The 11,317-nt window shown below is 47.9% G+C and overlaps 1 protein-coding gene across 4 annotated transcripts in view; it reads right to left on the bottom strand.

Annotated features, from left to right (window-relative positions):
* Positions 1 to 377: 377 nt before the first annotated feature.
* The window catches only part of WIPI2 (WD repeat domain, phosphoinositide interacting 2), a 33,464-nt gene continuing 22,524 nt past the window's right edge, over positions 378 to 11,317 (bottom strand). For 2 of the 4 annotated variants that reach the window (XM_012759320.2, XM_012759322.2), the window contains 6 exons: positions 9,866 to 9,936; positions 7,105 to 7,212; positions 6,021 to 6,185; positions 5,321 to 5,428; positions 4,409 to 4,566; positions 378 to 3,523 (listed from right to left, as the gene is read on the bottom strand). In XM_012759320.2, coding sequence (XP_012614774.1) covers positions 3,411 to 3,523; positions 4,409 to 4,566; positions 5,321 to 5,428; positions 6,021 to 6,185; positions 7,105 to 7,212; positions 9,866 to 9,936 — 723 coding nt within the window. In that variant the 3' untranslated portion in view covers positions 378 to 3,410. The remainder of the gene's footprint in view (positions 3,524 to 4,408; positions 4,567 to 5,320; positions 5,429 to 6,020; positions 6,186 to 7,104; positions 7,213 to 9,865; positions 9,937 to 11,317) is intronic. The other 2 variants (XM_012759321.2, XM_012759323.2) reach the window with 1 other exon arrangement.

Raw genomic sequence — 11,317 nt, 5'->3', positions numbered from 1 at the left:
AAGCTCGAGTGGCCCGATGCGCGCAGGGCAGGCTGCTCCAGGGAATCTGAGGGGCAGCGGGCTCGTCTTTGCTCTGGGATGAGCATGGAGCCCCTGGGCCCTGCCGACTCTGACCTGGAGGTGACAGCAGCTCAGCATGGCCACGGCAGGCGGTGCCTGGCTTGCAAGATTTGGCAAATCGCCCCAAACCACCACCTGCACGCCTGACTCACACCATCTGCACATTACTCTCGGTGTTAGGGAATAGGAAAGGCAGGGATAAAGTGACCCATGTGTGATCTCAGATGTGAACTATATTTCTTACACTTACTGTCACCCCCAGCTTTGTACTCAGAACCAGAACCGAACAAAAGACCATGCATTTCATTCCAGACCAGTTTCTGTTTTAGCATTTATTGGGTGCCCACCACCGGCCAGGCCCTGAGCCGGGTGCTGCAGGACAGTTGCTCACATTATAACCTCACAACAACCCTGTGAGGTGGGGGACAATTCCCACTCAACAGTCCAGAGAACCTCGGCCCCCAGGTAACCGCTGCTCACCGCTAGTCAGTGGCAGAAACAGGGACTGAATTCAGGGTTTTTTTTTTAAGAGACGGGGTCTTGCCACATTGCCCAGGCTGGCCTTGAACTCCTCCAGGGAGAAGGGAGGCTCCTCCACAGCCCCTTCCACGGCTGGGATGACACATGCAGGTCACCACACCCTGCTGAATTCAGTTCTTTTTCACTCCAGCTTCAATCCAGCTCTTGGTTTTTGTTTTAGAAACTACAAAAAGGTTTGGTCCCGATCCAGAGCCCATTTGATAAATTTCCAGGTTTTGTTTCCTATCTTCCACCCCCATGACCTTTCTTGAAGTTTGGAAAAATATATAATTAAAAAAATCAATATTGGTGTATAGTTTGGAGTTTAGCAAACCAGTACACGTGTTGTTTGGTTCAGAGTCCCTTCTTGTCTCGGCTCCTGGCACGGCAGTAAGAGTCCTAGTGACACCCTCACGGCTTTTCTCTCCTGTCTCCCTGTCAATCCCTCATGCCCGAGGTCTGCAGCTATTCTCCGCCTGGTTCAAGCACAGAGGAAGTGCTTGTGGCAATGAAATAGGCAAAAGAAAAATCCTCACACGATGGTTAGCAAACACACATAAATTCTTTTTGTTTTCCTCAACCAAGAACCCTTAGAACTCCCTGTCTGGGCCCACAGGTTAGGCCTGACCTGGGCAAAAAGGCTTTCTGTAGTCTTGGCAGGAAAGGATTTGCCCAGCTGTGCTGGGGCCACCAAGGGGAAGGGCAGGGCCGAACAGGCAGGCACAGGGTGCCAGAGGCCACCCTCCCTAACTGCCTTATCTCAAAGTGCAGGAAACCAAGGCAGAATGAAGGAATTAAATTCCCAACATCTTCTAGAACTGCCAATCCCAAAGAAAGACAAAAGAAACCTGGCAAAGTAGATTTGAGTCCCCAAACCACAAGTGTAAAAGTCAACAAGAAAGGCACCAAAACTAATAACATTTTAACACAGAACTTGAAGTGCAGCCCTCCTCTTTGGTTGTCAGGAAGCCCCAGCTCGGGGTTCCAAGTCAATCGTGTACACTTTTGACAATTTTTTTCCCATTAACACTCACTCTGGCTAAACAAGCCTCCTCAGAGATGGCATCCACGGCCACCTTCTAAAGACAGAGAGGACCCTCTGGGTCCCGTGCCACCAGCCTGTGTCTGGTGCAGTCAAGGCTGTGTCCTGCCACGGCCCCTTACTCCTTGCAAAGGAGCAGCCTGGCAGGTGTGGCCACTGCATCAGACTATGTCACTGGCATTCCACTCGCAGAGGAGCCATGACAGACATACGAGAGCTTTTAAGTTCACCAGCCCCACCGTTCACGTCTGCCTGGCGAATGCACTCTCTGCCTATATGCCAGCTCCTCCAGGGACGCCTGAGGACCCACGCACCCCAGCGTTCAGAGCCTACTGTAAAGCCACTTGACCAGCCCAGGAACATCAGGAGCGTCACAGCCATGAAAAGTCAAGCTGACAACTCCCCATGGAAGCTACTCAACTGCTACGGCCTGAAAGCAGGCGTCCCTCGTCCTCCTCTGTTCAAAACCCGAGAACCTGAAAAGGCAGGGCCAAGACAGTATTTCTGCCCTTTTACTTCTATCCTTAACTTTCACCACTCCGAAGACTACTGCAAAGACTGTAAAATGATCTTTCACGCCATTAACTCCACTCAAATGCCCTCAAAACTTTAACTGCTATACGTCTTGGTTTGGAATGCAGAGTTTGAGGTATTTGAGGTTGTTTTAATTCTGTAAAAATGAAAAGGGAAGCTAGGCAAATACTGAAACTTGCAACCACAATCTCTCATCACTTTGCTGAACAAATTTGCTAAGATTAAAATAGAAAAGGCACATGTCCCCTGGCCCAGTAGGTGTCCAGAGCCGCCTTCTCTCCCGTGCTGCTAGCTATGGCTACCATTCCCGACACAGGGAAGAAGAGCCCCCGACAGACAGTGGAGCTCAGGGGGAGGACGATTCAGATACCCTTCACATTTGTATTCTGTGCTTTCTTGGGCATAAGAGTAGCTACAAACTTTCCTCTTAAACAACAATTAAAAAAAAAAAATCACACAGTTATTCCACAAGAAGAGTAAAGTAGAAGAACAGATAATTTAATTATACAAATGAATCACTTTCCTTTGCTTCAAGGAGTCCAAGTAATCTTTCAAGTTCACCTGCTGTCAGAATGAAAGGTTTTTAATATCAGAAACAACCTCTCTCTCTTCCAATATCCATATGGAAAACAAGATCATAAACAAAACTCCACCATGGAAGAAATCCCAGAATAATCCAATTTGGAAAGAATTTAGTTAACAAAATAAAACGGAGGAAAATGGTCCAGTGGGGCTCTGGGGAAAGAGGACCATTGTCTGAGGCCGATGTCTGCCCAGCACACCGGTGAGCCCCAAGCGGGCAGCCCTTGGACCTGTCACTGCAGAACCAGCCTTGACAACCAGAACCACTCTGCACCATGCCACGGTTTCCTTACACACACGGTCACTATGTACAGGTAACAAAAACCAAACAATTGCAGTTTGTTATGAAGTGGCTTCTAGCTCTCCTATGCTGGCTTGGCACATTCATGCATGCAAAGCAAGGAGATTTTGAGGGCTTCACCAAACAGTTAAATTTTGGCAAAAAGAGAGAACAAACAAAAATCTAAAATTCATAAGCAGGATTAAAAGCCACTGAAGTGAAAACGATGTATTTTCTCAACAGAATGGAGGAGTTAGACTACCACTACAATCTTTTTTTTAAAGTCTCTGCCATCCTCTCCCCAATTCAGGTCAAAGTTCGTAGCAGCAATGCACAAAGTCCTCTGTCAAGCCAGTGTTCTCTGCTTCCAGGGTCAGAGGTCACAGGTCAGGTTCAGTCAGTCCGAAGGATCATGGGAGGGTGCTCGCTGTCCTCGTCCAGGCGCAGGGCGCTGGCCTCATCCTCCAGACAAGCGCCGCCCACGGCACCCAGGTCATCCGTGTAGGCTGCAAAGAGACCACGAGTCATCCTGTGAGGGCTGGGACACGCTATGAATCCCAGTGACACAGGCATTAACTGAACTTTGGGGACAACAGTCTATGTTTATAAATGCAGCCCACATTAAGATATTCTGAATTTTAATTGCTTTTATGACTAATAAGGTCTTTGCAGCCGTAGGCAGCTCAAGATGAAGTCATTTATTTTCCAAAATTCATAAATGTCAGAATGCTACCTGCACAGTAAACAGGCGTCCTAATGGACGGGCTGCAAACTCTAGTGAACAGGGAGCATGAAAGTCATTCTCAAACTGGTTACATAGGACGCTCAAAAAATAATGCCGGAGACAGACATAGCACTTTCAGTTCAGGGAAGCACTGTCATCGGGAAAGACCAAGGGGAACGTGCAGGCGCTCCCCGCTGGAGCTCAACTCGGTTACTCTGAGAGGCTGTTCGTAGGGAGGAGATGACCCCAGAACCGTGTGCTGCCTGGTCAGCTTCTGCAGCGGAGGGAGCCCCGTTCACACTGCAGCCCTCATGCCCCAAAGGGGCCTGGCCCAGAGGGGTGCATTCAGTACAGATCTGCTGCACGATGAAAAGGAGGGAGGAAAAGACCCGTGCCAAATGCCTGGCAGTGCTTTTTAAGGGAATATTTTAGCTGAGAGGGGGCAAGTTAGGCCTCAGTTCATGTGAAAAGTCATCTGAGCCATGGTAACCATTTTTGTTCAAAAATGAATAAAATGAACTCAGTCTTCGAAGGCCTTGGAAACCCCACTTACAAAAACCCGCCTGTCCCCAGAACCATCGCCTCCCTTTCCCAGTGAAAAGTGGGAAGGGCAGCTCCAGGGAAAGCAAAGCGAGAGCACCCTATGGGAGGTGGCAGCTTTAATTACCTTCGAGGTTTGTGTCATGCCCCTTACCAAGTCTTGTCGGAGACGAAGGCACGTAAGTACCTTTTGCTACAGCTGTGCTGTATGTCTGAGTTACTAAGGGGCAGTCGTGAGAGGCAGAGTCTAAGATTTCACTGGCCGTCTCCATACTGCCGTCCAACCTGGGGAAAGGAGAGAAAAACAAAAACACGACTTAGTGTTTCCAGAGAGGCCAGCCGTGAGTGCAGTCACAGTGCCACATCTGCAGCAGCACAGGCAACGGGCCCAAGACAGGACCCTGAGTGTTCGTAACACTGTGGCCACTTTACAATCATCTCCTCCTGAATTTGTTCACTTTTTTTTTTTTTTTTGAGACAGGGTCCCATTCTGTCACCCAGGCTGGAGTGCAGTGCCATCATCACAGCTCACTGCAATCCCCAACTCCTGGGGTCAAGCGATCCTCCTGCCTCAGCCTCCTGAGTAGCTGAGATTATAGGTATATGCCACCACATCCAGATAATTTTTTTGATTTGTCGTAGAGATGGGGTCTTACTGTTGCTCAGGCTGGTCACGAACTCCAGGGCTCAAGTGATCCTCCTGCCTCAGCCTCCCAGAGTGCTGGGATTATACGTGTGAGCCACGGCACGTGGCCTGTTCTTATTTTTACATGGAAAGTCTGATAAAGAAAGTCACACCTGGTGAGGTACTCTTCTTTCATTTTTAAGATAGAAGATCATAAATAGAATTTACCTTTGAAAAAAAAAATCACTTCCCACTTCCACCCAGATTGTAAAAGTACCAAGGCAGGGGCAGTCAGTTTTATCTGGGCACTTATTCTGCCACCTTACGTCATGGGCTTTCAAGGAAATGCAACGCACAGCCTGAGGGCGGCTCAGAGGAGATGCAGGGAGAAGGGGGGCCCGGCGTCAGACTCACCGGTGCTGCTTCATGAGGGCACACTCACCCCCCTCCTGGGGGTCCAGATTGTACATGTACAGGTACCCGTCAGCGGCCCCCACCAGCAGCCGGGGAATCTTTTGAATTCTAGCGAGAATGAAAAGCAACAAAATGACAGATCACAACTTTCACAAAACCATCTTCTTAAACTAGCAGCTGCACCTTGAGAAGATCTAGGGAAAAAACCCCACCAAAATGAGCGCTAATTTAGGGTCATGAATTTGATGCATGATCTACATCTAAAAGCAAAGACCACACGCACTGCTGCATTATGGGGGCTCAAACGTCAGGGCCAAGGAGGTACTTGGTGTGAACGAGCACCAGGTCCTAGAGGAGAACAGGGCAGAAACGATGGTTTAGTGGTTTCTCTGACCAAGGGTAGGTGTATTCATAGAACTTTTCCGATTATGCTAGTCCGATAACAAGGGTGGAAAAATGTTTACAAGATTCATGGAATCACAAAGATATGCTATCACTGAATTTTTAAAGACAATATTTTTCCAGACAGTGACACTTCAGACAATCCCAATGAAGTCCCAAGAACGTCACGTGCATTTGGAAGCTGTGCTCGGGACCACAAACCGTCGTCTCCATGCTCTGCAACAAGCCACCCTGATCTAGCAACCCATCTGGACGAACACAGGGCAGAGGGGAAGGAGGGGCGCCTGTCTCTACTCACGTGGCCAGTGCACAGATGTTTTTGTGGCCACAGAAGGGCAGGCGGACTGTGGCAAAGGCTCTACCCTGGTTGAACATTTCTGTCACTTGAGAAGGCAGGTAGCTGGTGGATGCCATGAGCATCTTCCCGAAGTACCCGGTCCAGGTGGTGGGTTCCTCCAGGGGTCTAGAAGGAAACATGCCAGACACGTGAAAGTGGATTCTGCCCTGTGAGCATTACCATGTGCCACCCATACACAGACAAACAGCTCTGGGACCTGAGGCCAGATTCTCCACATTTCACAGGAAAAAACAGGGTTGGTGAGAACACAGTGCTGCCCAAGGCCTCAGGGCCCTATGGGGCAGCCCTGGAAAGAATTAGAGGACGGTCAGGGAGGGGGAGAGGCAGGCTCCTTCTGCTCCTCTGGGGGTGCATTATGGCAGGTCACCAGGCCACCCCTCGCAGCGAGCATGAGGACATCTAGGGCCTAACTGGTGACCACCGCCAGATCTTCCTAGCAGGAAGTCTCCATGAGCCTTGAGTACAAAACCCAAATTATTCTCTTCCCATGGCCCATTTCTGTTGTTGTTCACCTTTGTATGTTTTGTTATCATAAATACTCCTTTGAGTAAGGTACATTATAAACTGTACTGATCCTAATGCATGCTCTTTTTAAAATTTGAGAGAAAAATACAGACCCCCATTCACCACACATATTCTCTGCAGTAATATACAACCAACTACTTTGAAAGTGGAACTGGCCCCATTTCTGTGCTCACAGATGGGCAGGTTAGAGACCCAGCACTCATTCCAGAGGGTAGTCTAATGCTTTTGTTTTGAAGGAAGTGTGAAAAGGGGATGTTTGCACTGACTGGAAGATGTCTACCTGGACCCTTCATGCTACGCCTCATCCTCCAGTGTGCTGACGGGTGGGGACAATGTCTCACTGCCCAGCCTGGCTCTGGCAGCGCTCGGATGGCCAGCCAGGGTCTTCACTGGCAAACGCCACAGAGCAGGACAGTTCTGTGCTTATGTTTTCATCCAGTCAGTAAGCGGGAACAAAGTGTCTTGTATTTTTTTAAACAAACGTATCTTTGTAACTCACTTTTCTTTCACAGTCTCAAGTTTGAAGATGTGCACAGTCTCAGTGTTGCTGGATGCAGAGAGGAACATGCCGTCCATGCTGAAGGCCAGCGAGCAGATGCTCACACACCTGCGGAGACAATGCATGTGAGAGGAGGCCTGGGCTTCTGTTGTCACCTGTGAACACTGGTGACAACTAGTCACATTTCTCCAGGCATTTTTAACTGAAGGGATCGGGAAGAAAAGCTCTCATCACGGGCATACCTGGGTCTCTGATACTTTTTATTACTCCCTAGCCATCTTCTCAAATTTTCTTGAGAGGAAAATGTTTGAAAGGTAATATCAAGTAGAAGCAGTTCTTTAATATATCCTTAAACAGTCAATTTTCTTTGCCAACCCAAATAACAAAGGGAATCAAGATTTCATTAATCTATTTTCAGCTGAATTAGGATGGATTTACAGCCCTAAGGCTAGTAAAAGAAAACCTAATAATTTAAATTTAAATTACAGCAATTTTTACCATGTCAGCAGGCAAATCAGTAACCTTGATAATGTTTAAGAATAGAGCAAAACTTTCAACATGCTAAGTCTCTACAGTGTGTGTGTGTGTGTATACATATATATATATATTTTTTGAGACAGGGGATTACTCTGTCACTCAGGCTGGAGTGTAGTGCCATCATCCTAGCTCATTGCAGCCTTGAACTCCTGGGCTTAAGCAATCCTCCTGCCTTGGCCGCCCAAAGTGCTAGGATTATAGGTGTGAACCACTGCTCCCGGCCTAGAGTATCTTAAAAACAATCACTGTAAAAATCCCAAAGCCATCAAAAGAACGTGAATTTCCTGATAGCCCTAAAAATACAGAGACTTTTAGCCTTGTCAATTACAGTAAAGGGTTTCATTCTTCAATAAACACTTACTGAGTGTTTACAACATACTCAGCGTTGCACTTGAGCTCCGGGGATAAATTAGACAGGAATGGCTCCTGCCCTGAGGGAGCACAGTGCGTGGTGTCCATGTGGGGGCGCAGCTATCACATCTGCCAGGAGCAAAGGAGTCCTGAGAAGTGTGACGGGGTTCAGGAGTGGCCTCCCTGAGAGAGGTGCTGGACTCAGGCTCAAAGGGTTTAGAGAAGCTGGCCAGGCCACCAGACACATGCCCCAAGCACAGGACACAGTTGCTGCACCACCCCAGTGAAGAAAAGAGACGTGTTCTTCTGAGGAACTGAACGTACAGCATGGCTAGAATGGGAAACAGCAGGGACAGTAAAATAAAACAAGGCTGGAAAGAAAGGTCAGATGCTGGAAGGCCTGTGAACCACGCGAGGGGTCTGGAGTGAACCCCGCAGGCAGCAGGAGGGCAGTACCAGACGTTAGGTGGGATGTGATCTCATTGTATTTATGTCTTCAAAGCACAGCCTGGGTTCATGCTGAAGAATGGCCTGCCTACAGGAAGACAGGGAGGGCATGAGGTCAGACGGTGATGTGGGCAGGGAGGGCAGTGCACAGGGAGCAGAGACACCATCGGCACCAACTGGATGCATAGATGGGAGGAGGGAAGCAAGGCAGGGTCCCTCTGGCCTGGGCACAGGGGAGGTGGCCAGTGGTGACACTGACCAACTAGAGGAAAGAGAGGGCAATAAGTGGATGGGGGCACGTGACAGCCGGGGGTGGTCTGAGGTACCCAGTGTTCAGTGGGAAGAACCATGGGTCCACAATGGAGAGAAGCCGGGGCGAGGCAGCCAGGCTTGTAGTCCGCAGCACACACAGCACACAGGGTTTGGAAGGGTGAGGGGTGAGGTGAGGCTCCAGGGCGGACCAGATGCAGGAGGGAGCTGAACGAAAGCAGCAAGGGAAACTGGGAGCAGGGCAGTGACTAGAGGCTGCGGCATTTTGGGACACAAAGGCAGGTCTGCTGCATCCAAGAGGATGATCCCACAAAGGAAAGTGAAGAAAATAGACAGTGGGAGAGTCCCCGAGAGTTTGGGGTGGGGCGGTGGGTGGAGGCGCTACAAGTTACTGAACACACACTTCCTGAGCCAAGCCCTCCTCTGTGCCTGACCTCGAGGGAGGCACTGCTACAACGTCCATTCCAGCTGCGGTGAGGAACTAGAGACCCTGAGGTGGAGTGCTACTGACTGTGAGGACACACAGCCACAAGTGGCAGCCCAGGGACCTGACTGAGGCCCTGGCTCTAGAGCTCAAGTCCCCACCTGTTCTATTCCATGTGGAGGGACTTTACTACCTCCGGAGCAGGAGTGAGGAAGGGAGCGCTAGGCACAGAGGCGGCAGGGCTGCAGACCGGATGGGGGACTCCAGACCGTGACTTCTGGGGTTTTAAAAGAAGAGCCAAAGCCGCTGGGGGTGAGGTGCAAGCTAGGTGCAGGATCTCAGAGTAGAGGGCAAGGAGAGGAGCGTGCTGACCAGGGAGGGCGTTAGGTTGTAACCCATGTGGCTCCTCAGCCTGAGGAGCCACATGGCCCCGGGGCCTGGCCTGGTAACTCCAGTTTCTCCAAACCCGTGGGATATCTGGCCACCACTGTGCTCAGGTGGGGTAAGAGACAAACAGAAATCTAGTTTGCCTTTATAAAAATGTTCTTTAACTCCTATGATAAGACTGACTACAAAATCTCACTTGGTAATCCACTGGGTTGAAAATGCTTTTGTATTTAACTGGAATTTTCCCTCTGTTTCTTTAAGTTCCCTCTGTTTGTTCCCAGACAATATAAAACTAAAATACAAATATAACCTCCAGAATCAATTCTGGAGATTTCTGTACCTTACCTCTTAACGCCTCTCCGGAACTCAAAGAGTTTCTGTCCCTCTGGAATGGAAAATACCCTAATCACGGTCCCCTGTGACAGAGAAAGAAAAAACATTATTTTAGCTGAGTAAAATAGACTTTTCTATTTCTTACACCTCAGACCACAAATGAGCTGTGTGCTGGGTCAGTAGGGAACCCTGAGGCCCTGTCCTTTGTGCTAAGCTCCCCAGGGGGTCTCCTGCATACTATCACCACGCTGTGTGCCACAGGCATATAAAACGTTTCTTGTCCCATTATTATTAACTCTTCTTTCGAACAACCTATTTTAACTTACTACTTATTCTAAACACTAACAGTCCTGAGGGCAAATGTGGAATATGACAGTTTAAACTACTAAAAATAAAAACCTGCGTCTGAGCCCCGCACAGTGTGAAGCACTGCTGGGCTCCACGGTCTGGGCAGTTCCCGTGCCCTCTGAGCTCCTTTTCCGCCACTTTAAATTGAGTTACTGATCAAGAGATCTGATTAGCTGGAAATGACTTAATTGCCTTAAAAGGAGTAAATCTACACTTACAAAATGCTAAGATGTATAAGAAAACATTGATCAAGACAAAAGAAAATGTAAAGACATGCATTTCCTTGCTTTGAAATGAAGCATCCTGAAGGTGCCAACTTTCCCCACCACCCCATTTCCTTCCCCCAGGTAAGTCAGTGGGGCTCTGTGGATGGTGAGACAGGACACAAATCTCTGGAAGAGTAAGTGAGACAAAAGCCAAGAAAATAAGAATGAATAGGACTTACAACACCTGAATATTAAAAGACTACTATTAAGTGATAGTATTCAAATAGCTTAAGAAATAGGACAGAAAACCTTAAATAAAACAGGTAGCATTTCAAATATGCAAGGTAGGAAAGATTATTTAAACCTCACACCATACAACTTTTAGAAGATTCGGATTGTTAAATATAAAAACTGTTAAGAATATCTGACATGTTTATAAATAGTAAAAATGGCAGATGACCTAAATGTAGAACACCCAGGAAATGTTTAAATAAATTATGGCAAATTCATACAGCCACTAGAAATCTGGCTATAGATAAGTAACACTTTCTCAAATGAACCTGTTCTAAGGACAGTGGTCCTCTCTGGATGGAAGGACAAAACTGCTAAGTTTGTAATCTTGAGAATTAGGGAGATAAAGTATTTTCTGCATCCATACGCAAAAATAACCAAGGCAAAGGTTTTGTTTTTTATACCCCAAACTTCTAGATTTAGATATAGTTCTCTAATGGCATATCCACTGTGTAGTACTAATTAAGAGTTATCTCATCATGGCACAACAGGAAGATCCTTGAAAGCAGGATTAAGTCATATACCTGGGTGGGCCCAGCACGATGAGAAGCCCATGACATTCTAATCCCACAGACTAAAAGGATTCCATGTAAAAGTGTATCACACGTTTGCTCTTTCT

Source organism: Microcebus murinus, chromosome 19, assembly GCF_040939455.1.
Source record: "Microcebus murinus isolate Inina chromosome 19, M.murinus_Inina_mat1.0, whole genome shotgun sequence".
NCBI classification, from domain to species: Eukaryota; Metazoa; Chordata; class Mammalia; order Primates; family Cheirogaleidae; genus Microcebus; species Microcebus murinus.
The sequence above is the reverse complement of the archived record's forward strand: the minus strand, read 5'-3'. Positions and strand labels throughout refer to the sequence as shown.